This window comes from Peromyscus maniculatus, chromosome 8 (genome assembly GCF_049852395.1).
Source record: "Peromyscus maniculatus bairdii isolate BWxNUB_F1_BW_parent chromosome 8, HU_Pman_BW_mat_3.1, whole genome shotgun sequence".
Taxonomy (NCBI): Eukaryota; Metazoa; Chordata; class Mammalia; order Rodentia; family Cricetidae; genus Peromyscus; species Peromyscus maniculatus.
In genome coordinates, this window is record NC_134859.1 from 95,215,880 (window position 1) to 95,242,704 (window position 26,825).

The 26,825-nt window shown below is 46.9% G+C and overlaps 1 protein-coding gene across 1 annotated transcript in view; it reads right to left on the reverse strand.

The window, feature by feature from the left end:
- Cacng5 (calcium voltage-gated channel auxiliary subunit gamma 5) overlaps positions 1–26,825 on the reverse strand; it is a 48,271-nt gene that overhangs the window by 6,439 nt on the left and 15,007 nt on the right. Inside the window, exons 2-4 of the mRNA XM_006970475.4 lie at positions 2,765–3,015; positions 1,356–1,442; positions 69–209 (exon numbers count right to left, since the gene is read on the reverse strand). Of these exons, the coding sequence (XP_006970537.1) occupies positions 69–209; positions 1,356–1,442; positions 2,765–2,960 (424 nt within the window). The 5' untranslated portion in view covers positions 2,961–3,015. The remainder of the gene's footprint in view (positions 1–68; positions 210–1,355; positions 1,443–2,764; positions 3,016–26,825) is intronic.

Here is a 26,825-nt window from a genome sequence, read left to right on the forward strand (position 1 = left end):
AAACAGAATTGCTCAGGAGCTAAAAACCAAAAGTCCAGGGTGTATGGAGAGAGAACCGCATAGCTTACCCGAGAGGATGAAGAAGATGCCAGAGACAAAGGCCAGTATGGTCCGGTGGGGACGGATGTGCCCGATGTTGCTCAGGATGAACCCGATGAACATGAAGAAGAGGCTGACAAGTGGGAACGGGGTGGCTGAGCGAATCATTTCTAATGCAGGGAAAAAGGGACAGCCCGTCAGGTTACCACAGTGACCTTCCTTATTACCTCATTCCAGAAAGTGTGTTCTGTGGATGCCTACGGACAGGTCCTCTAAGCCCTGGTCCCACACAAGTGGCCTAGGGGGTCTCCTGGTGCTGGCAGGCCTGTGAGGTGTGGCTCCAACTGCCAACATATTCCAAGATTTGTCTTCCCTTCATGCATAAGCTCCCCTCCCAGGAGTCTACGTTGCCTGTCTATAGGAGAGCTGTGACATGCCTGGTCACATCATCTTGCCTCATCTTTAAGAGACATCCACCATCTCCAGGGGTACAGAGCATGCTCTGAGTGTTCAGGAGACTGGCGCTGGCCCCTTTCTTTTTCAATTTATAATCACTTGGGGGGAGTTCTAGTGTATAATAAAGAATTTGCTCTTTGTTTCTGGTTCCTAAGAGGCAATCTAAATCCTCAGAATTTCCCATCGAGTATCTTTGCTATTCATGTGGGCTCTGGAGAGCAACTGAGTTTATGCCAACAGGTGACCCAGGATGGAGGCAGGAAAGAGCAGCCACACTGATGAGAGGATTGAGGCTTGGGGCCATGTGACATAAGCCTGATCTCAGAGGCGAGAAGGGGCTGACACTGAAGTTAGTCATTCACACTGTAGTAGACATTAGCCATTATTTAGAGATTATTTGAAGTCTGCTGAAGTATGTTGGTTATATGCACATCAAGCATTAAGCCATTTTTTATAGCAGATGTAAGTGTTCATAGATGTTTGTATCCAGAGAGTCCTGGAACCAACTCTAATAGACCAAGGGGATGAACTCTACTGTAACATTGCAAGTTTCTGCTGAGAGTCGGAGCAAATCTGGTGAGGTCAAGGTCATAAAGTCAGCTTGTTACAGTCCAGAGACGTTGCTTCAGTCTGGGTATGAGTGTTCCTTCATTTCCTGGGGCCAGAGATATGGGGGTTCCAGCAATCTAGCTTCGCCCTGGAAAAATGACTCTTCAGAGCAAGTGCTAGTGAACTAGACCAGTATAATCAGGTAAGGCCAAGGGCACTAGCTCTTGGAAAGGTTCTGGGTGTTTGACTCTTCCCTTTGTCTGGCTCTCTGTCCCACCAGTAGCCCAGCTTAGAATGTTCTAGACACCTACTTAGAACATTGACTGTGGACTCTGACGTTATCTGGGAGTTCATGGGCATCACATACTCTATGGTGAAACAGCGTCCTCGCTCCTCACCTGTGGAGACAAGAAATTACTGCTATTTCCAGGTCCTACTCCAACACAGATTTGAGGTTAGTACATTCCAAATGTTTCTAGGATCCTTGGGCCTATGTCTCTGCACCTGGGCTGGATAAACACTCAAGGGAAGTTTTCATCCCCTGGCTGGTGGCCCACAGCAGGGGGTGGGGGACATGTCTTGATGCCACTTTCTTCCTGAAGCCCGGGAAGAGGTTGGCACTATGAAATCTATACCCATCAAGCATCTGGTACCATCTGTTGCTTTTGACTAGTGGTGATGGTGCATGGCTGTCTCAGATGCATGTGCAGATTTTTGTGCAATACCCCCCCTCCAACGCAACCCTGTCAATCAGACTGTAGTGGCCTCAAACTCTGCTTCTAGTTAAGCAGAGATGGATGGCACAGCATCTGGAGCCATGAGAGATGAGATCAGAGTTGGATGCTGTTCCTAAGCAGACTCTACAGAGTGACACAGGGTAGCCAGGCTGGAGCTGGATGTGTTCCTTCTGCTAAACTCCATCCAACCTCTGGCCTGTCCATCAAAGCCCTAGCATCAAGGTGGGTGAAAAGCTGGGGGAACAAGCTATATCTTTTCTCAATGTGCACACAGGCTCCAGGATTCCACAAGAGAAGCTCAGGGACCATACTGTGGCTCTCCTGGCTAGCACAGTTTACACAGGTCTTGCGGGACACGGGGATGCTTCTCTTGTATAGGGTGGAACTTGGTTGTGATAAAGGCCTCAAGGACAGGGCTCTTGGTGTAGCAACTCACTTAGATTCTAGAGAATCCCCAAATCTACAATAGCAGGATCAAAATTTGCACCTTCCTGGAAAGATCCACATTTATGTTTTCTTTGTGGGGCCATTTCACAGACAGGGGAATAGGAAGCTGCTGAATATTTCCTATTCCTTAACCTTGTGGATGTCAGGGAAGCTAAGAGTCTAGATGCACTTAGCCTGCCGGAGTCTTCACTTCCTCATTGGCTAAATTGTGTTCGATCAATAACATGCGTAGCTAAGGTAAGGCCTGCAACAGCGGTTTAGAGCTGGGGGTGTCATTTACTGCTGGAACAGAGTGTTGGAAAACCAGGCTTGCATGGATCTTTTAGGAGGGAAGAAAGCCCTGGGACCTGAGAGAGCTTGTTCTCTGGACACTGTGAACCGGGGTCTGAGCTTGGGTCTGTAGTCTGATGGCTGCTTGCAACACTGCCTAGAGCAGAGATTGTCTATGCTGAACTGTCTACTGGCACCTCCTGGGTGTCTCTAAATAGGGAGAAAACCCCGTGGGGCAGTATTCCCCAGGGCAGGACTGTCCTTACCAGCGAGGAAGCAGACCCGCCAGAGGCCTGAGTGCAGGGACATCTTGACCTCTGTGCTCTGGTTCTGAGGAAGGATGATGCCTTCCTCCAGGTACAGCCAGTAGTCTGTGCTGACTGCAATGCCCAGCAGGCCCAGGCCGCAGACAGCAAAGACACTGCTCAGCAGGGTCAGGGCTTTCCTCCCACAGGCGCTCATCTTCGTGGATGGTCACCGGGCAGCCAGCAGTGCCGTCTCACGGGAGCAGAACAGGCTATGGGGACAGGGAGGGAGTGTGAGCACAAGGCAGTGAGCAGTAACTCAAGACAATCTTCTCGGAGTCAATGAACAAATAAGAGCAACTAGGCTACTTCCGGTTTCTAGACCATCTCCACATAAGGGCGACCCTCTCCCTTTGCCCCTCAGGAATTCACAGCTTTCTCTTAAAGCTGCTGTATCTATCCCCTTATCTTCTGAGTCCTCTTTACTACACATTACCATTCATCTTTCCACCTATCCACCCACATCCACCCACCCACCTATCCATCCATCCATCCATCTACTCATTTGTCCATCCATCCATCCATCCATCCATCCATCCATCCATCCATCCATCCATCTATCCATCCATCTATCCACTCATTTGTCCATCCATCCACCTATCCATCAACTTATTTGTCCATCCATCCATCCATCCATCCATCCATCCATCCATCCATCCATCCATCCATCCACTCATTTGTCCATCCATCCATCTATCCATCAACTCATTTGTCCATCCATCCATCCATCCATCCATCCATCCATCCATCCATCCATCCATCCATCCATCCATGTATACATGCATCTTGCCAGATATGAGAGATGCAAAGAAAAGCATTCTGCCCCTTCTCTTGAAGAACTACCTGTCTAGAACAATGGTTCCCCCAAAGCAGTCTAATGTAACCCATTGAAAACCATGGCTGAGACACCAGACAGGAAAATGTGGAGACCAAGCTCTTCTGGGTGGGTTCCTCTGAGTTGTCAAGGTCTCTGAGGGTCAACTGTTCTCTGACAGTAGGCTCCAGAAGTGGGCAGCAGCCTTGGGGGCACACAAAGGGACAGAGAAAGCTGCCTGTAGGAAGTGTTCCTCATGGGACTCTGATCCAAGGGAGTCTGGGTCAGCACATGTAAAGCAGCCAGAACCAAAGGTTGTCTTCAAAAAGGCCTCCAAAATCCACCTGAGTGGGTGTGGAATGATTGTTTCCTGCCTAGAGCTCTTCATTGTCAGGGTCAAGCTCTGAACCATCCAGAGAAAAGCTGAGAGTCTGCAAGGTGAGCCATGAATTCATTTGATGCTTCCAGGGCTTACTGAACTAGTGAAGAAGTAGAGAAGTAGAGCAGATGGATGCTAGCCCCCACAGAGCCCATGGCCTGGCTTGGGGCGTCTATTCTAAGGCTGTAACCAAGACTCACCCAGGAGCATCTAAGAGTCCTTTATTCTGGGTTGCCTCACAGAGTCTGTTAGGGTGTTCGTCAGGACCTGAGTGATGGCATTGAAAAAGTTCTCCCAGGTAATTCTAACATGAAGTTGAGAAATATTGATCTTTGCTGTTCCAAATGCTGTCTATGGACCTGCAGCATTGGCGTCGCTAGGGAGCTGGTTTGAAAAGCAGACTCTGAACCCTCCAGTGTTGTTATGGGTTAGGTCTGAAATGATCCCCCATAGGCTTGTGGTTTTGAATGCTTGGGTCCGAGCTGGTAGTGCTGTTTGGGGGGAGTTATGAAACCTTTGGTACTGTGGTCCGGCAGGCAGAAGTGGGGCACTGGGGACAGGCCATGAAATTCTGTCTGCCTCTGGTTCTTGCTTCACCAAGATGTGAGGAGGCTCTTCCGCTGCCGCAAGCTCCATGCCTTCCTCCCTATGATGGATGGACTGGAGCCACGAACCCAAACAAATCTTTCATCCATTAAGTTGCTTCTATTGGGGATTTTGCAATAGTGATGAGAAATGTAGCTAATCAATTTGCATTCTAAGGAGACCCAGGTGAGTTTGTCTGCTCGCTAATGTCAGAGAAACACTGGGCCAAGTTAACAAGTGACAGCATTGCCGTGTGGCACTTGCTGTGCGAGGATGATGCCACCCTGATTAGATTTAGAGTCACCATGGAAACACACCTCTGGCTATGCTGTGAAGATGTCTCCAGAAAGGTTTAACTGAAGGAAGACCCATCCTGAACATGGACAGCGGCATCTATAGGGCGGGGTCCTAATCTGAATGAAAAGGGAGCTGAGCATACCTCTTCATCCCTCCCTGCTTCCTACAGGCACAACGTGGCCAGCTGTCTCATGCCCCTGCTACCGTGATTTCACCACCACAGTGGACTGTGTGCCCTCAAACCCTGGGCTAACACAGACTCTTCCTCACGTTGCTTCTGTCATATGCATTTTGTTACAATGAAAAAAAGGTTACTGATATATAGGAGAGCTCAGAATGTGACCTAAACCCAGAAGAAGGCAGGCAGAGCCACTTCTAAAAGATGTAAGCCTAGGGTGACAAGCACAAGTGTCACACCTAGCAGCCCTGCCACCAAGTTCCCATACAAGGTTAGAGACTTTGAAATGGTGCAGTGTTGCTTTGGCAGGGTCCACCAAGCACAGGGCCTGGGTGGTGTCCCGAGGACCCTACCGAGGGATGATGTCATGCCTTGGCTGAGATCTAAGTATAGGTGGATGCCAAGCTACCCAAAGAGCATCACAAACTCCGCTTGTCTGTAAAGTTGAGCTCACTTCTGGGTGGCAGGGGACAGGGTGTTGGCGCTCTTCGCCTGGAAGGGGTCACCCCACAGCAGCAGCCCTGTTCTAGCAGCTGGCTATGGGAGAGTTGGGAGAGCTAAAGAATGGGCCACGTACTGGCTCTTGGGAGGTGTGTAAAGGCAGTGGGTCTGCAAGGCAGAGTGTGGAGAGCTAAATAACCCTTCCTGCGCTGACTTTGACAGGGAAGGGGAAAGTGAAATGCTAAGTCATTCACGACACAGTATGCTGAAGGCTAGAGCAATAGTTCTGTGGAATATTCTAGCGGGGGGGGGGGGGAAGGTGTCAGGAGGCACTGTATCTTGGTTTTGAAGAATTGCATTGCATAGGGTAAAGGCTGACAACACAGTTGACTTTTACTTATTCAAACTATCCCCAGACTTATCTGGCCACAAAAGGGGTCCGGGAAACCCACTTTGGGAACGCCGCTGCTCCTCTGGAGGATAAAAAGACCTGATCCTACCCTTCCCCAAAACTGCTGGGGGATTAACTGCCATGGTGGATAGGACCGTAGCTTGCAAGAGCCAAGGCTGGACTCGGTGTAGGGTATTATTATTCAGTAACAATGGACTAAAACCCCACTTTTCCCAGAGCAGACAGATCGGGACGCCTGAAATACGACAGCTGTTGCCCGGCGGAAGCTGAGCAGCCAATTTTAATGTTAAGCTTGGCAGAGATGAGAAAGATTTGGGTCTTAGAGATTTGGAGAGATGAAAATGGAGAGGAGATTGGATCCAAATCAGTAAAAAAGCATAAAAGAAGAGGCTGAAGGTGACCTTGCCTGAGAACTCTATAAGGACAGGCCCTAAAGTCTGAAGTGTGCTTAGGCAAACCCCAAGAGTCCCCTCCCTTTCTGGAGAATGGGACAACTGTATCAGGGGAGCGAAAAGCAAAAAATGAGTAATTCATTGCAAACATAGTTGTAGCAGGAATCTTAGACGGTCTTATTAATAAAATCAAACCTGAGCCAGATATTAGGGTGAATGCTGGAAGATCAGAGAAGCAGAACAAGCCACAGCCACCTCACCTTGCCAATTCCTCAGCTGATCCTGTTTCCTCAGACTGGAAGCCTCTGTGTCCTCATATCCAAATGGCTCTCAGCTGAACTGTGCTGCTCAAAGCCTAAAAGCTTAACCAGCGAAAAGCTTCTAGTTTCTGGTCCTCACACCTTATATACCTTTCTGCTTTCTACCATCACTCCCTGGGATTAAAGGCGTGAGTCACCATTCCTGGCTGTTTCCAATGTGGCCTTTAACTCACAGAGATCCAGAGGGATTTCTGCCTCTGGAATGCTAGGATTAAAGGTGCGAGTGCCACCATTTTCTAGCCTCTGTATCTAGTGGCTGTTCTGTTCTTTGAACCCAGATAAGTATATTAGGGTGCACAATATTTTGGGGAAAACAATACCACCACACATAGTTATACTCCCCACCCCAACTGAGGACTGAACCCAGGGCCTTGCACTTTCCTAGGCAAGCGCTCTACCACTGAGCTAAATCCCCAACCCCATAGTTATACTTTTATTGTGGTGTCATATTTATTTATAAAGTACTGACTGTCAATTACTGCATAAAGCCTTCTCCAGTCCCTTACAGTAACCCCATGAGTAGTAGTAACTCCATTTTGTGAATGGGGAAACTGAGGCTTAGAGGTGTCAAGCAGCCTGCAGGATATCAGAGGCGGCAGACTGGATTGAAACCAGGTCCAACTCGAAACTCTCTGCCTACACTGTATGATTTTCTACTGGGGAACTGAATGGGCTCTAGGAGTGTTCAGGTGATGGAGAAACATGCAAAGAGGACCTTCAAGAATCTAGAAATGTGTAAGACACGGGTCTTTAGATAATTTTCTAAATGATCAAGTCTTACATAAGGATTGGAGTAACAGTGTTTTGGGGCTTCCTATGGGGTGCCCCTGGGGTGTAGCTTCTGGTATCATTTCCCTGGTGGGTCACTGTGACTCAGCACTTCTGATTCTGAAAACCACATTGTAAGCAATGAGACTAATATTTCCCTAAACCCCATGTCAGGCAACGAGGTTCCAGAAGGCAGGAGCACCAGAGACAAGCCAGTCTGTTATTCCAAGGAACAAAAGTACAAAATATCAATGTTCTTGAATCAAGATTCTTGAAGGTCCTCTTTGCATGTTTCTCCATCACATGAACACTCCTTGAGGCCATTCAGTTCCCCAGTAGAAAATCATATGGTGTAGGCAGAGGGTTTCAAGTTGGACCTGGTTTCAATCCAGTCTGCCGCCTCTGATATCCTGTAGGCTGCTTGGCACCTCTAAGCCTCAGTATGTTATAAATAAATATGACACCACATCACTCATTTATCAAGTCATCTCCCTCGCCCTGTCTTCTGATGCCCGCTTTTCTGTCTCCTGACTCTCATCCCTCTACAGTTAAAGCTTTTCTTTCCTTTCTCTTGCTAATGGGAGAGGAGGACAAGTTGTATTATAAGTTGCCACCACATGAGAGATAATCACCTTATGATGGTCAATGAACAGAGCAGACTGCAAAACCAGGAATTTAACAGACACTTGACTATGTGAAAAAGTATAGAGTGGGAAGAAATAAACCAAAATATCGATGGAAGATGCTCCAGGTAATTAGGTTATGTATGTTTTATGTTCTTTATACTTTTCTGTGTTCCAGGAGGCTTCTAAAAGAACACATATTATTTCTACAGCCAGAGAAGAACTTGAGACTAAAGATGAGAGACATCAGTTCTCTGACCATTGCTCTCAGAAACAAAATGAAGGGCTCTAGCTCCCTCCTGGACTGAAGCTATCACCATGCAGTGTCATCCTTTGGGAACTGGGGCCCGGGACATGATGGTTTTGCATGGTTTATGATGATTACCGGTGCCATTACCTCTAAGTATTAGCTTGTTAATGATCAGGAATTAACGGCTGCTAATTATCATCCATGACTAGCAATTAGAGAGAAATGTCTTGTGGAGATTAAATCACTAATGGTACATTTCCCCACCCAAGCCAGTCATGAAAGGACTTTGAGATGAAGTGCTTAGGGACCCAGGGGTAGGTGAGGTAGTAGGTACAAAGGATTGTAGGGAAGTTAGATGAGGTTCAATGGGAGAACAGTAGAAAGACAGTCAAATAGACACCCCAGTAGAGCTTTGATGAAGGGTTTGGGGAGTAGGGACTGTCAACGAGGCTTGGGAACCAATGACAGCTGGTCTTCTGAGCCGATCCATTGACTCAGCATGGTGTGGCCAGCAGCCAGCAGGATAAGGTGACCAGAGGACAAACAGTGGGCCCTGATCCCCAGCCTACTTCCTTCCAGAATGGCCTCATTATCTTCTAGGAGAGCTAAGAAATGACCACAGGGGCTGGAGAGATAGCTCAGTGTTAAAAGTACTTGCTTCTAAGACGAATTGGCAAATGGTCTTATTAATAAAAAACCCGGTGCCAGACATCGGGGTGAATGCTGAAAGATCAGAGAAACAGAACAAGCCACAGCCAACCTCACCTTGCCAACTCCCCAGCTGATCCTGGTTCCTCAGACTGAAAGTCTCTGGCCTCTATGTCTAATTTAGTGGCTGTTCTGTTCCCTCCCAGATAAGTTTTATTAGGGTACACAATATATTGGGGGACACAATATATCACCACACTTGCTGCTCTTGCAGAGGACCTGGGTTCAGTTCCCAGGACCCATGTGATGGCTCACAACAATCTGTAACTCCAGCTTCAGGGGGTGCACACACATAAATGCAAGCAAAACACTCATATACATAAAATAAAAATAAAATATTTTTTAAATGATCATAAATTATTTGATATTCTTTGCCTTGAAAAGTGGGGCCTGCATCTCTTTCCCTTGAATCTAGACATGTTTGTGACTGTTCTGATTAAGAAACTGTTGCAGAATATTATTTTAAGTTGTGTTACATTAGTTTATGTTGCATTTGTTTAACTCTGTGAAGCTGTGTTACTGTGCCTGTCTAAAATACCTGATGGTCTAATAAAGAGCTGAATGACCAATATCAAGGCAGGCGAAAGGATAGGCAGGGCTGGCAGGCAGAGAGAATAAATTGAAGGAGAAATCTGGGAGAAAGAGAGGAAAGAGCAAAAGAACAAGGAGAGGAGCACACTAGGGGCCAGCCACCCAGCCACCCAGCCACCCAGCCACCCAGCCACCCAGCCACCCAGCCACACAGCCACTCTGCCACTCAGCCACACAGCCACCCAGCCACTCAGCCACACAGCCACCCAGCCACCCAGCCACCCAGCCACTCAGCCACACAGTCACCCAGCCACCCAGTCACTCAGCCACCCAGCCACTCAGCCACACAGCCACCCAGCCACCCAGCCACCCAGCCACCCAGCCACACAGTCACCCAGCCACCCAGCCACTCAGCCACTCTGCCACTCAGCCACACAGTCACCCAGCCACCCAGCCACCCAGCCACTCAGCCACACAGTCACCCAGCCACCCAGCCACCCAGCCACTCAGCCACACAGTCACCCAGCCACCCAGCCACTCAGCCACTCTGCCACTCAGCCACACAGTCACCCAGCCACCCAGCCACCCAGCCACTCAGCCACACAGTCACCCAGCCACCCAGCCACCCAGTCACTCTGCCACACAGCCACACAGCCACCCAGCCAGCCACAGAGTAAGAGTGAAAGTAAGATCTACAGAAGTAAGAGAAAGGTAAAAGCCCAGAGGCAAAAGGTAGTTGGGATAAGTTAAGAAAAGCTGGTTAGGAACAAGCCAAGCTAAGGCTGGGCATTTATAATTAAGAATAAGCTTCTGTGTGTGATTTATTGGAGCCGGGTGGTGGGCCCCCCAAAAGAGCAAAAACAACCAACAACAAGAAAATACATAGCAGTGATGCTATAGGCATTTTGGGCTATGAGAAGATACTGGATTTTCTCAGGCATTGTTTTGGGGAAAATAGCACTCACATATGATGGCCAATCTGAGATCACCATCTCAACCTACTGACTTTTGGGGCTGGGAAATGTGTTGTGAGGGCCATCAATCATGAACACTGAAGGGTGCTTAGGAGCATCCCTCTCCAATCTACCATCACCAGATGTCAATAGTATCCTAGTTCTGACAGATGAAAATGCTTCTCTACAGGAAAAAAATCATCTGACTGGGACCCAGTTACAGGGTAGGTACGGACACTCTGGTTGACACTTTGCTGAGCTTCCCAACAAGAGCCAGCATGGGATACCTAACAAATTTCAGCCCTCCCGTCTTCCCTCCACACCAGCCAACTGAAGAGGTGTTAGGTCTTTATCCTCTGAGGAGTTACACTGCTCTGTGTAATAATGATACAGGATGAATTCATGGTAGGGAAAGTGGCATCTCTGAGGACATGGATGAAAAATACCCAAACATAAGGAGCACTAAGTACCAAGCACACAGGGGCTCAGAAGGGACCATCATCTGAAGCCTGGAGACCTCAGTGTCATTCCATGCTTCTCTCTCCAAACTTGCTCTGTCTTGGTTTGAGATACCACCTTCCACCAAATGGTCATACAGCTGCTGGCTGGGAGCTGCCAAATAGCTTGCTCTCCCCTCTGGCACTACCAGTCTTTCTCTGTTACATTGTAGATGCTCTTGTTAGGGTTTGAGAATTACTGGGCAAGGATGGATTGTCCTTCAATAAAAGAAAGACCCAAGGAGTATGCTTTCTGCATTTTAACACACTCTGTTCTATGATTAAGCCACAGCCAGCCTGTCTGCCAGGAATTCGGCCTATGAAGTGGAGGATACAGAACTCTGGCAAACCCCATCACACTGTGTCCCCAGACCTCCTGGAGTGGAGGTCAATGCTCATTAAAAACTCCTCGCATCCTTGGTTTGGAAAGAGGTGGTTGATGAACGAGATTTCATGGAGACCAAGAGGCATTGTGGGAAACCAGCAAGGGCCGATGCTTGTTGTCAATAGACGTCTGGCAGGAGTCAGGTGACCATGAAGGTCCAGCAGGACACCTTGTGATGGTTAATCTTCACTGTAAACCTGACAGGATTTGGAATCGTCTAGGGAACACAGCTGTAGGCACATCAGTGAGGGTGTTTCCAGAAAGGATCAAGTGAAGAGAAACGTGGGCAGGAGTGTCCTAAGGGCTGGGCTCCCAGACTAAACAAAGAAGAGGAAAAGGAGATAGTGTGTAGAGGATCAGCATCCATCTCTCTCTGCTTCCTGAGAGGCAGCCTCACTACTACAGCTTCTGTACCCAATAGACTGTATCCCAGACGAAGAGTCCAAACTCCCCTTCCCTTTGGGCATTTTGTTACCATAGCGAGAAAGGGTTAACTACTGTGTATCACCACATTATTGCCTTTGCAGCATTTTCCTGTGCAGCTTAAAATTCTCTATGCTATGCCTTAAAAATGGGACCATATCACTAGACCATATGTATGCACAGTGCAGCTTCATGCTGTTTTACTTAATATTATCAACATTTGCACTATTTTAATAGCTTCAGAATGTATATTTTCTGATTTGCATATGCTCAAAGCGAGATAACCATTTCCCCGCTGCAGAACAGTTGTTTTCAAATATGTCCTTATTATAAAAATCAATGAATAAACTTACTCATCTCTAAATATCAAGGAGGCATTTGGCAAGTATTTTTTTTTCAGGATAAATTCCTACAAGTGGCATTTTAGAAGGAAACAATACCATCTTCGCAATCCTAAAAGTATCATCAGATCTACTCTGAAAGCTTTCAAAGACTCTACTACCCAAGGCACAGCAGAGGCCTCACTGTACGTCCATAAAGAGTTCTACACCTCCCCATCCATGAAGAGTCCTCTCCTGGCTCCACTGGGAACTTGGTCCCTGAGCTCTGCTCAGCTACCACTGTCTGCTGCATTGAGGGGATGTGTCAGGGTAAGGATTCCACATCACCCTAGATGCCCTGGGAAATTTCTAGGCTTCCCATATAAAAAGCAAAATGTCTTTCCTCAGTGCTAGTACATTATCTAAATGTCCAGGTGTTGGAAGTGGTAGAACTTTCAGGGGGTGGGACCTAAAGAGAAGTTTTTAGGCAATTGGAGGTACAGTTCTGAAGGGGATATGGGACTCCAGTCTCTTTCTTTTTCTTTGAGAAAAAGAGCTGCACACTCCACCATGATGCGCTGCTTTACCACAGGCCCGGAGTAATGAGCCTGAGTATTCAGGAACTGGGATCTCCAGAGTTATTAAAGAGAAAGGGTTGATCAACTTAGGTATTTGTAATCATTGCAGGAATAGTTACAGAAAACTGACAAACATCAGTGACTGGGAACTTTCTAGGTCCATCATCACCTTTGTGATACATAGACACCAACAGCCAGGTCAGTCAGCTGGAAAAAGTGGTACTAAAAACAATCCAGCCAGGCATGGCATCTTACATCTGAAGTCCTAACACTTGGAAGGATGAGGCAGGAGGATTGACATGGATTTGAGGCAACCCTGGCCTACACAGTGAATTCCAGGCCAGCCTGCACTACAGCGTGAAACCCTGTCTCAAAACCAAACCAAAACAAGAAAATCCAAGGGGTTATATAAATGGTTGGATGCAAAAATAGCTACATGGAACTAGTAGTCAAATAGAAAAGATAATGCATGGAAAAAATACTTTCTATGCAGCAAAAAAAAAAAAAAAGATAAGCTGTTGGAACTAAACAGTAAATTATGTGCTGGTGCTGTGAAAAGAAATACAGGGCTGAGTGATGGCTCAATGTACACATTAATTTGTTTTTCTGTTGCTGTAATAAACACAATGACCAGTAGCAACTTGGAGAGCAAAGGATTTATTTTAACTTACAACTCTCAGGTCACAGTCGATCACTGAGGGAAGTCAGGGTCAGAATTCAAGGCAGGAACCTGGAGGCAGGAGCTGATGCAGAGGCCATGGAGGAGTGCTGCTTACTGGCTTGCTCCCCCTGGCTTGCTCAGTCTGCTTTCTTATAGAACCCACAGTGGGCTAAGGCCTCCCACATCAATCATCAATCAAGAAAATGCCCCACAGGACCATCTTATGGAGGCATTTCTTCAAGACTTCCCCTTCCCAAATATGTCTAGGTTTGTGCCAAGTTGACAAAAATCAACCAGCACAATAAAAAACACTTGTGTTAGCATAAGAGCTTGAGTTTGGATCCCCAGGCCCCACATAAAGCCAGATGTGCTTGCACATCTGCAGTCTCAGCACGCCAACTGTGAGATAGGAGGCAAACACAAGAGCATGCCCAGAAGCTTGCTGGTCAGCCAGTCTGGTGTGCCCAGCAGTGGTGAGACTCTGTAGCAAACAAGATGGAGGAGAGGACAGAGCCTGGAGGCCTTCTGTCATGTGAATACCCACACTCACACATATTTACACACACTGACACACATTTACACACACACACACATAAAATAACTTTATTGACAAATATAAACTAATATTGATAAATAAGGATATTTCATATTTTTATATAGAAAAACAATATCATAAAAAATCCCCTAAACTATGAATTTAACATAATGAGCTGTTTTTACTTTTATTATTTTAAAATGTATTCATTTTTATTTTATGTGTATGAGTGCATGTATGTGCACTACATATATGTTGTGTCTACAGAGACCAGAAGAGGGCGCTGTGTCTTCTGGAGTCACAGATAGTTGTGAGTTACCACTGGACTTCAGGAATGGCAGGTGCTCATAACCACTGAGCCATCTCTGTGGCCCCTACAATGAGTTCTTTAGAAAATGCCATGATTCTGGGGTTACCCTCGAGGGGAGACATTTGCAAATAGCCAGAGAATTTATTTTAAGGATGAAGACAAATGAGTAGCAAATACCAGGCAATTATTCTCATGATGCAGCCACAATAATGAAAACAGTTGGATTCTGATGAGGAGGGGAGAAACATCAATGGGAATTTAAAAAGCTATTTTTGGCTGTGATTAAGTAGCGTGTTAAAAATAGCCATTTCTGGCTATGAATAACTAGCACAGATTAGGCAAATCCTCCTGCTGAAAATGAGTAGAAGAGATAGATTAAATGCGAAAAGTCAGTTTGAAGATGTTGGACAATCATCAAGAAAATCAAGATTTCAGAGGTGAGGAGATGAAGGCGGAGGAGATGCAGAGTGAGCTTGTCATTTTGTGCAACTTTCCCCTCGAAGTACGTGCCCATTCATACGGAGTGTGAGTCTGAGAGGCTGAGCCCAGGGCTGAGCAGATCTTTCAGTCGTGTTTTGATATTGAGGAATCAAAATGAGAGCTCACCAAGGAGGATGGGCCTAACAGATAGCCCAAACTTTCCAATGTGGGACCTGGGAGGTGACAGAGATCTGCTTCTGCAAAGACTGAAAGCCATCTTCAAACTGGTTCACTCATGTTGGGATGTAGGTGTCTTCTAGTAACATGCCAAAAGCAAGGGGCCACCACCAGGAAGGAGCGCCTACAGCTTTCCCATGTGGATGTCTAGCACTCAATGGAAAGTTCCCAGGCCTATCCAGAGGCAGCACCGAGACAGATGTCAGATACTGAAATGATAAAAGTCAGAATCCAACATGATAACACTTTTAATGTTCTTAAAACAAGTATTCATCAACTTAGACTTTTATACCTAGTAGAGATATCTCTCAGCATTGAAGGCAAAATGGGAATGTCCTTATGCAAACAAAACCAGGCAATGTGTTATAAACAAATTTCCATAAAAGAAATGCTAAATAGATTCTTTCTGTGTGTGTACATGAATGTTCACGTGTATGTAAGTATGTGTGTATGTGTGTCAAGGTGTAGAGGCCAGAGGACATTCTTGAGTGTCATTCAATTGGAACTATTCACTTTATGTTTTGAGGCAGTCTCTCTTGCTTGCAGTTGCCTGAGTAGGCCAGGCTGGCCGGCCAGCCCCAGGCACACCCACCTGTCTGCCTCCTAAGCACTGGGTGCTGGGGACTGAACTCAGGCCCTCACGCCTCTTCAGCAAGCACTTATCAATTGAATAAAACACTCTGGCACTACAGCACAGATATGCAGGGTCAAAATAGGACAATGAAAGAAAAAGAAGGTAGGTGTGTGTGTGTGTGTGTGTGTGTGTGTGTGTGTGTGTGTGTAAATAATAAATAATACTGTCTTATGGGTCTCAGATAGAGAGAATTAATTGAAATCAATATGCCTTTTCCACCTATGACCAGTTTAAAGATTTTTCTCTTCATTGGCTGAACTAAACGATGATCAAAATATCCCTTGTCAGAACTTGTCAAGTAACAAAGAAATTAGAAAATCACTGCCTGAAGAGCAAATGTCAGGGCTGGGGAGATGTCTCAGTCAGTAAGATGGCTTCCATGTAAACAGGACCTTGCTTTTATGCTTATACACATAAAAGCCAGGTGTGGTGACATGTGCCTGTAACCCTAGCATGAGGGTGGGGATGGAGACAGGCAGATCCCTGGCACTCTCCGAGCCTACCAATCAGTGAGCTCCATACTCAGTGAGAGACCCTATCTTAAAAAAGCAAACAAACAAACAAACTCCCCAAAACAAAACAAAAACCAAAACAACCAAAAATTAGCATAAAGAACAGTAGAGGAAGACATTAACTTCTGGCCTCCACATGTAAACACTCACTAAACGAAACAAAATAACAGTGTGTATCACAAAAGACAAAGGCAAGGGTAAAAACCAGTTCTCTAAGTATGTATCTCAAGAAGATGAAAAAATCAATTAAAATGAAAACTTTCTCCTTAAAGCAGGAGGAAGGAAATATATAATAAAAGTGGAAACTGACAGAAAAATAATCTCACAACAAGAGACTGTCACGAGAGAGCAGACCAAAGGGAAGAGAGGGAGAAAGGGGAGGGAAAGGGTCACAGAAGGGAGTGTTTGGACACAGCTGTGGTTTTCCGTTTTGATGGCTGACGCCAGCTCCGCCATCTTTGAAGTGTCATTGCAGACCTTCCTTTTGGCCTCCTAAGTCTCAGCTTAGCCACAGGACCCTTCAGGGCACCTGGCCAGCAAGCAAGAGACCCGGCAACTCACCCAATACCAATCCTATGAGAAGAGCCACCCTCCAAACCTCTGAGACAAAAGAAATGGATTTTTGTCTTATAGCTGTTTCAGAAAAGCCAACACCCTTCCGGGAGGTGCCATCACACACTATCTCCCCCCTTTAAATTAAACACGGCGCTGGTGCTGCAAGCTCCATAACTCAGGGACATGTAGACTTAATTGTCGCCAATTAGAAGCCAGCTCCCACGAGCTCGCTGGCTCACACCTCCAGCAACTCCGAGGAGATGTAACACCCGCTTCCCCCATGGCTATAGGGTGTGATAAAAGCCAGTGAGAAATGGAAAACAATTTTTGTACCCTGCGACTTAATAGATGTAGACAGGAAAATGTGCAGACTTGATCTAATTCTGGTGACAATAGCCATCCATCAGACCCAGGCTGCCACAGCCTGCCGAGTTGGCCAGGCCACACTGTTCACCCTTTCTCAGAAGCCCAATGGTGGGCTTGCACTTCTCTGCTGTGCGCATCTCTGCCTCCCACCGGCAGATGTTTATTGGGCTAGGACGCGTGCCAAGCACTGTTCCAAGTGCATATTAACTCTCCGAATCCTCCAATAACCCTTTGCAGTATCATACAAAGAGATGCTGATGATGGTACTTCACAGGGTTTCCAGGCTAAAGAAGCTAACATACCCCACAAGCTTAGTGTGGGGATTCCAGCCAGACACGGAGGAAGTGCAGGTTTTTTAATTTTGTATGTTTATTTGTATTAAAATATTTATTTTATGTATGTTATTAGTGCTTGTCTGAATGTATGTCTGTGCACAACGTGTATACAGTGCCTCATGGATGCCAGAAGAGGGTGTTGGATCCCCTGGGACTAGAGTTACAGATGGTTGAGAGCTGCCATGTGGTACTAAGGATCAAATGGGTCCTCTGAAAGAGCAGCCAGCCTTAAGCACTGAGCCATCTCTCCAGTCCCTATTCTTTATTTTCAGTGTTTAAAGCAGAGTGTCACTTTGTAGCCCAGGCTGGCCTTGAACTAGAAATGCCCTTGCCTCAACCTCTTGATTTAGAATTGGTTACACTGACCGACCTTGCGATCTGTTCTTTCTGCTTCTCTTCATTCCTTTGGATCAGAGTTAACACATGATGACATTTCCTCTGTCTACTACAACTTTGTTCCCATATCTTTTGCATTATTATTGTCAAAACTACTGTAATTCTGGTGAGGAGATGGGTCAGTTAGCTTCCTATGCATAAGGACCTGAATTTGAGTATCCAGAACCCATGTAAAAAAAGCCAGGCAAGATGCCATGTGGAGATCGAGATAGGCAGACCCTGGAAATCATGGCCAGATGAGATTACTTGGTGAATTCCAGGCCAATAAGAGACCCTGTCTCAAAAACAAGGGGAACAAGTGCCTGAGAAAGGACACCTGGGGTTGACCTCTGACCTCTATATGGGCACTCACTCACACACCCAAAGACATGTGCATCTGTGTGCATACAAACATTCACACTCACACACACAGACTATTACATTTCTAGGGAAGCTCAGCAATGTAATTATATTCATATCATTTAGTATCTTTTTTACTGCTGTCAAGAGAGGAAATAGGCAGTGATACTGCTCTTTTGTAATTATCTGCATAATTACTTCTGGTCTATTTACAATTATTTTATGGGATTTAATGTTCTTATCTAGCTTCATTTGCTTTGTGCATTTTAGGAGAGAGGATCAGGTGGTTCCGACAATGCTCTGGTTTTGTTTAGCTGGCTTATTTTGATCTCTCTCCCACCTTCATTTCCCACAGGTGGTTTTTCGGGCTCTGAGATTCTTAGTGGGTGGCACCCCCCACACTCCATCTTCCAGCCTTTCAAAGAAGAGGCCTTGCCGCATTCTCCACTCAGGGCGTTTGAGGGAGATTCAGCTCTGCATCTTGCTGGATGTGCGGGGTGGGTGAGGGTGCCTCATACGTGTTCATTTTCTCTTTCAGGATACCATTTTCATGATGCTCTTTGGGCCTTTGCCTGTGTTGCGTCTGGGTGTGGCTGCACACTTCGTCTCCACTATGCATATCCCCATGCCCCTTTTAGATGCAGAGGTTGGGACACAGCAGGAAGTCACTTGCCCAGCTAAAGTATGGGTGACCCAGGGTCTGAAACCAGTCCTGTGGGCCTATCAGCATCCGGGTTGTGCTGTTCACCCCTCGGCCTGGCTCCTGCAGGGCTATGGAGGGCAGTCGCCACATTCTACTTGGGTTCCTGGGCTTGGGACCACTCTTCTGAAGAGCAGGGATTGCCGAGTGACAAGCAGAAACTCTGACCTAATTTTCCTCAACACTGTCAGCGTCTTGCCTGGGATATAAGCGCTGATGACTCCAGTTTCCCCCGTTGGCATGAGTGCCTCTCGGGTGGATGGAGAAGTCGGAAGTTCCCTGATAAAATAGTGGTTGCAAAAGAGGGAACGGAGGGGAGAGAGGAAGGGAGGAGGATGAAGGAGAGAGGAGGAGACAGAGGTAAATGCCCATGGGGAGGGGAAGGGGGACAGAAGACAGAAGAGGAAGGGAAAGAGGAGAGAGGGACAGGACGGGAGGAGGAGAGAGAGGGAGAGGAAAGAGGAGGAGGATCATGGGGGAAGAAACAGGAAGAGGAGAGGAAGGAAGGGAAGAGGACAGAGGGAAAGGAATTGGGGTGGAGAAGGCCGCTGAATGTCTCTGCTGGATAGAAGCTATTCTTGATTACTCCGGGGCCTCCCCTGATGATTAGAGTCAATATTTATGTTCCAAGAGGAATCTCGCTCCCTTCCTCCCTCCTTCCCCTCATCTGTGCCAGTCCTTCCTTCTGGGGGGGGGGGTAGAGGAGACCCTGGGGAGGGAGAACCAGCCTGGCTTTAGAGAGGCTCCCAGCCCAGCCTGGTGCCCTGCTGAGGACCCATCCTCCCGAGAGAAAGGCTGTGTGCGCTGCAGAAGGACTTTCCAGACAATCTAGTGTGGCCTTGCCTGCTACAGAGCATGGCCGTATTGCTATAAATACCTCTCTCAGCACCGCTTCCTCGCCTCCAGCCTATTTTACTATAAATCAGCGTTCTGCGCTATGTAGGGCACACGCCCGGGCCTCCCCCCTCTCCACCACCCTGCATCCCCACCTTTCACTCACATGTCCTAGCTTTGCTCCATTGGGTTCAAGTGTCAAACAGAAAAGCTGGACAGGTTTCCAGGGGCCCAGGAAACAACTCTCAAACCTCAGTTCCCAGCCCCCCCACCCCCGACAGGTGCAAAATGGAAAATGATGTACCAGCCCTTCAGCATGAGAGCCTGGACAGACGAGCAAGGACAGGAAGGCTTGAGGAAGGCGCCGAGTTTCTCTAAGGAGTGAGTTCTTGTCTTGATCCCCACCCCCTCCCATCCTTGTAACTTAAGATGAAAAGATGTCTGAGGTAACCTGAGGCCTCTCATGGCCTGGTCTGGAGCATGTCCCCATGAAGGAGGAAGCCCAAGGCTAAGTGAGGCAAAGCAAGTCCGTTGACTCCCATGGCTCTGGGAAGTGGCCCATGGCCCTTTGGGAGGCCTTGCCTGTGACCACCCCCATCTGTGTCCTTGGCAGGTGCCTTACACCTCTTCAGAGATGTGTCCAGTTGCTTAGAGTCGTTTTAAAGAACTCTTCATCTCCCCTGACTGAGTGACAAAATTAAAGGCCTGGGGACGGAATGCAGAGCCATGATGGGGTGAGTTCACAACTCACTGGGCCCCTGGCTGAGACCTCATGACAAGGTGGGGAAAGGCAGAGCACTGCTCTCTTCCTCTTCCTCAGCTAACAACACCATCTCACAGGCCTCCGAGCCACTGGGTATCTGAGAGCATCGGTGTGGAAGAGGCAGCATGGAGGCAGCCAAGCGCAAAGCTCTGCCTCGCTGCCGCAGCCCCAGGATGGCCGTCTGGCTCCTACTTCTGTCCAAGCTGAGCCCCTTGGGCATCTTGCTCAGTCCCTCCATCTCATAGATAATTTAGGAATGCCTTTCTGCAGAGTCGGTATAAGAAAAGATGCTCATGGCAAATGGTAACCTTCACTCCTGCATCGGGAGAGGATGCGGATGTTGACCGTCGAGGTGGCTAAGCCCGATGCAGAAGGTACTACGTACAAGAAGCTTGGGCGCCGCGGTCCAACAGCAGACGTAGCTGGGTCACTGAACAAGTCGGAAGCTAGAGTAGGACAGAGCCGCTCAGAACTCTGCAGAGTGGAGCAACGTAGAAACTGCCAGAAGGAGAGGTACGCTTTCCAAGAGGTCAGCTGAGGAGTTGAGAGTAAAGGAATCATTGTGTCCTGGCCCTCACCCAGAGCCCATGACCAGTAGGATGGGGCAGGACAGAACCTTCACGGCAGTGGTCCCAAGAAGATGGCCCAGTGGGTAAAGTGCTTGCCATGCCGTGTGAGGACCTGGGTTGGGATCGCCAGAACCCATATAAAGCTGGGCATAGTTGCTTCCATCTCTAACCCAGCACTCCTCCTGTGGGATGAGAAGTGGAGGCAGCCTGCTGGCCAGCTAGCCTGGCTCACATGGCAACAAACAAGAGAGGCTCTGTCTCAAACAGGTGGAAGGCAAGGACCAGCACCCTAGGCTGTCTCTGATCTCAAATGCTCACTCGTTGTGGCATGTGCATGGTCACACACATGTGCAGACACATATGCCACACACACACACATATATTATTAAAATTAATTTTACACATGCCTTTACATTTTTTAGTATGTGTGATGGTTGATATGGTCAACTTGACAGGATCTGGAGTCACCTAGGAGACAAAGCGTTGTGTGTGTCTGTGATGGGGAGTCTCTGTTGGGTTACCTGAGGTGAGAGATCCACCCTGTATGTGGACAGCACCATTCTGTGGGTTGGGATCTCAGACTGAGAGAAAAGAGAAAATGTGTGGAGTGCCTGTATCCATCTCTCTGCTTCCTGATGGCAGATGCTGCCATGTCTTCCCCACTGTGACAAACTGCACCTTCAAACTGTGAATTCAAATAAATCACCCCTCCCTCTCTCTCTCCCTCCCTCCCTCCCTCCCTCCCTCCCTCCTCTCTCCTTTCCTTCCTTTCTTCCATTGTGGGTATATAATCACAGCATTGAGAAAAGTAACCAATGTGGTAGGGTCATAGGAATAATTTTAAATTATGATACTCACATTCCATTTCTGCAGGCTTAGAGACAGGCCCATCAAGGATGCGTTCTCTATCTCTCTAGCAGTAAACTTATTTCTTCCGGTCTTGGCAAGAATTTAGCTTATGAATCCATTTATTTAATAGCATTGCAATGATAAAAAGAACTATAAGAGAGCCAGAGGACACATCAGTGGTTGCTGGGGCCACGAGGGGAGGTGGGATGGCGAGAGGCAGGATGTGGTCAGAAAAGAGCAACATTCTTGTGGTGAGGTGTGTATCCTGACTGTATGATGCCAAAATCTTGGTAGTGATGTGCTGTAATTCTGCAAGATGTTACCATTGGGGGTGGGGGTGGACGGGGACACAAGGCATATGGAATCACTACATGTTTACTACAATTGTAGGTGACCCAGAATGGCCTCCAAACCCAGGGTTTAGGTGCTAAGAAGCCTGCTTAGTGGCTAGGCACTCACGGTGCTAGAGTGGGAACCAGGGTTTGGATCCCCAGAACCCAGGCATGGCAGCCCAGAGCAAGCTGCCTAGGGAGAAGAGTCACGAGTGAATGAATTCTGGGTTTGATTCAGAGACCAGATCTGCTTCAATAAATAGAGTGGAAGAGCTACTGAGGACAACAGAGATTCGTAACCTCAACCTCAGGTCTCTACATGTGTTTCTCTCTCTCTCTCTCTCTCTCACACACACACACACACACACACACACACATACACACACACACATATGCCCACAAACATGTAAAGATGCAAGCAGTACACACACACACACGGAAAAGAAAAAAAAATTAAAGGTTTAACTCTGAAAAAGTCGCCTCCTAAACAATAACTTTGACACAGACAGGAACATGAAACAGTAGACCTCATTTGGAAAGTGGTTTGGGCAAGCATTAAGGGTTTTCACGTCTCTTGGTTCCAACAGGGCTACTCCTGGGAACTGCTGCCAGGGAAGTAAATGTGGACCTGAGTACAAAGCAACAAAGATGTGACTCACTTTACTTTCTGACAGCCCAGTGCTCAAGCCCAGCAACTAGTGTGGCCGGTCATCTCTGCACGTCCTCCCATCATGATCTCGAGATGAGGACATCATGGGAATAGGAAGAGGCAGGGTGCTGGGGAGGCTCTCAGGAATCCACAAGGATGACCCCACCTTGATCTGCTGGCAGTGGTCCAGAGGGTGCACGGACTGGTCTACTCTGGTGACCCATCTAGCAAATAACCTAGCTGTCATCATCCAGTGGCTGATGGAGGCAGATGCAGAGATCCAAGGCCAGACACCAGGCTGAGCTCCGGAAATCCAATTGATGAGAGAGAGGAGGGATTCTGCAGGCGAGGGACATCAAGATCATGATGGGAGAATGTTCACTTTTTTACACCCCATGAAATGAGGTAGCCTTCTATGCTAGGAGACAAGGCCTTACCAGGGAAGAGGGCAGATGGCTGACCTGCCCCCTGCTGGTGTATCATGGTGGTGCAGCCTGATGTCCTGAGTTGCCTGGAAGCACAGATTGGACCTTTGAGGCTCATGTTTATGATGGGCAGATTTGGGGGCCTGTTCCTACCCCAATGCCACTCAGAGAGTCCTTGTCAGTTAGGCGGTAGAAAAGAGAATCTGAAACTTCACAGCTTATGGGAACTATAGCAAGATATTTAAACTTTCTTAGGCTCCTTCAGTAAAGACAGAAGAACGGGGCAAGGTAATCTCTGTGTGCAGGGTGGTGTGACAGGGACTGTGGAGGTGTCCAATTGTTTTCCAAAGTAGTTGTAGCACCTGCCATCTATGAGGTCATAGTGCTTCACATCCACTTCAGCATCTGGGATTGCAGACTTCACTCTTGTCAGTGGTGGTGAGAATAACATGGTCCCAGTTTTCTCATCCCTGTTTCCATGGTATCTTAGTTAGGGTTTCTATTGCTATGAAAAGCCTGTCTCCACAGTGACACACTTCCTCCAATAAGACCACACCTACTCCAACAAGGCCACACCTCCTAATAGTGCCACACCCTTTGGGGGCCATTTTCTTTCAAACCACCACATTCCACTCCCTGGCCCCCAAAGGCTTATAGCCAAATCATAATGCAAAAATGTATTCAGTTCATCTTCAAAAGTCTTCATAGTTTTAACAGTCTCAAACTTATTTAAAAGTCTAAAGTTCAAAGTCTCTTCTGAGATTCATGTAATCTCTTAACTGTAATCCCCTATAAAATTAAAATCAAAAAGCATATCACATGCTTCCAACATATAATGGCACAGGATACACATTACCATTCCTAAACATAGGACAGGGATCACAGTGAGGAAATACTGAACCAAAGCAAGACCAAAAACTAGCTGGGCAAACTCCAAACTCTGCATCTCATGTCTGATGTCAAAACGCTCTTCAGATCTCCAACTCCTCTCAGCTTTGTTGAATGCAGCACACTTCTTTCTCTTGGGCTGTTTCCACTCCCTGTTAGCAGCTTTCCTCAGCAGGTATCCCACAGCTCTGGCATCCCTAACATCTTGGGGTCTCCAAACAATCCAGGCTTCAACTTCACAGCTTCAAACAATGGCCTCTCTGGGCTTCCATTCAGGGACACCCTGACACATGCCTGGCCTCAGAAGTTTTCCTTAGTAGTGGAGGAAGGTTCCACATGCCTGTCTTCTGTCTTTGATGCTAAAGCCAGAACCACGTGGCCAAAGCTGCCAAGTTCTGCTGCTTGCTGGGCTGGAACATGGCCCTCTTGTTCAGTTACATCTTCACCAGCTTTCTGTTTTCCATCACTGCCTAAGCTTGGCTGTCCCGGAACTTACTCTGTAGACCAGGCTGGCCTCAAACTCAGAGATCCACCAGCCTCTGCCTTCCAAGTGCTGGGATTAAAGGTGTGCGCCACCACACCTGGCTCTAAACTTTTCTTTAATTCTTTTACTCAGGTTGGAAACTTACCCGGGTGGGATCTTGCCCTGAGCTCACCGCCCCCTCTATTCCATTTCTTAGTCTGTTTATCTCCTTGAACACAGGCCTCCACTCCACTTCCTGGTGCTCCTCTCATCCTCAGATTTTATATTTTGTAATTTACCCTCCTCCTTTTCATTATAAATCTTCTTTAGAGTTGCCGCAGTAACCACACAACAGAGTCTACACTAGGCTGCATTGAGGTTTCCTCTGCCAACGGAAGTAATCCAAAACTCTTCACTTTAGCCTTAGGCAGACTCTTCAGACAAGGGCAAAAAGCAGCCATGTTCTTCACCAAAGTATTACAAAACTGGTCTCTAGGCCACATATTAATATTCTTCTCCTCTGAAACCTCTTGCTCCAGGCACCCACAGTTCAAATCACTCTCAGCATCCCTGTCTTCTGTGTTCTACTAGATAAGCAGCACTTAAAGTGATCAACTGCTTTTCTAATCCACAGTCCCAAGGTCCATAGTCCTTCAAACAAAAGCATGGTCAGGCCTATCACAGCAATACCCCAGTTCCTGGTACCAACTTCTGTCTTAGCTAGGGTTTCTATTGCTGTGAAGAGACACCATGACCACAGCAACTCTTATAAAAGAAAACATGGGGTGGCAGTGAACAGTTTCAGAGGTTTAGTCCATTATTGTGGAGGGGAGCATGGTGGCGGGCAGGCAGACTTGGTGCTGGAGAAGGAGCCAAGTGTCCTACATCTTGACTTGCAGGCAAGAGGAAGTGGTCTGTCTCACTGGGCATGGCTGAGCATAAATGAGACCTCAAAGCCCGCCTCCACAGTGACACACTTCCTCCAGCAGGACCACACCCACTCCAACAAGGCCATACCACCCAATAATGCCATTCCCTTTGGGGGCCATTTTCTTTCAAACCACCACACATGTTTACCAATTACACAAGGCATCTTTTCATTTATAGTCATATTACTATTCCTCTTTTGGTGAAATGACTTCATTTATTTATTTTCCTGATTTTATTTATGTTTTTAGAATTTTATATATAAGTATTATATTTACACCCCTCCAGCTCCTCCCAGTCTCTTACTCCTTCTCACATTCATGACCTCTGCAACCTGTTGGGTCCACGTGGTGGTCTCACGTGTGTGTGTGTGTGTGTGTGTGTGTGTGTGTGTGTGTGTGTGTGTGTGTAGACCACTTGGGATGGGTAACCTACCAGGGGACTCTTACCTGGAAGATGCTGATTCTTCCTCTCTCAGCAGCCATTAACTGCCTGTAGTTCTTCATCTCGGGGCGGGGCCTTGTGAGATTTCCCTCATTCATGCTGGCATGTCAGCTGGTGGTGTCTCTCTGCTAGACTTATTTAGTCACCCCATTGTAATTTCATAGGTGCAGCCTCTTTCCCTCATTGAATAAAAGGGGTGTGTGTGTGTGTGTGTGTGCAAGCACCCACAGAGGCCAGAAGAAGGCAGCAGATCGCTTGGAGCCAGAGTTACCGGCAAATATGAGCTGTCTCCTGTGGGTGCTGGGATCTGAACTCCCAACCTTATGATCAAGTAGCAGGTTCTCTAACCACTGAGCCATCGCTCCAATCTTACCTTGGCTTTGTTCTTTCCAAGTTGTTCTATCTTTTCTCGTTCATTTATGGGAATTCTCAAAATCAGCTAGATACAACATTTGATATATTTATATGGGAAATGTTTTGGGCAACTTCACAGCTTTCCTCCATTTTTTTTTTGTGGTGTCTTGTGGGAGCTTTTTAAAGTATTGTGCTATTATTGATTTTTGTGTGTTGATCTTGTATTGAACAACTTTGCTGAACCTGGTCCTCCTGGACTTTCTGTATAGATAACAGTATCTTGGACCTGAACAATCTTGTAGTTTTGATTCCAACTCTTATACCTCACATTTCTTTCTCTGATCTTGGTAAATTATGTAGTGTCTCTGAGACATATAAGCAATGATTCTTGTCTGATTTGGAAAAGATGTCTCTGATATTTTCTCATTGACTATGATATTTGTTTAAAATATGGCTTATGGAGGGCAAAGGCTTTCTTGATTATCGCTATTAAAAATTTGCCTTATAATATGTTGATTTTTATAAACTTCTTCATTTCCTGAGAGAACATGTTTATTTTCTAGCATTAAGCCTTCCTTACACTCTGTGAGTCTGGTTTTCTGTTCTTATCTCATACACATACATGTATGCATACACATGACATAATTAATTTTAGTGACATTTGTAATTAT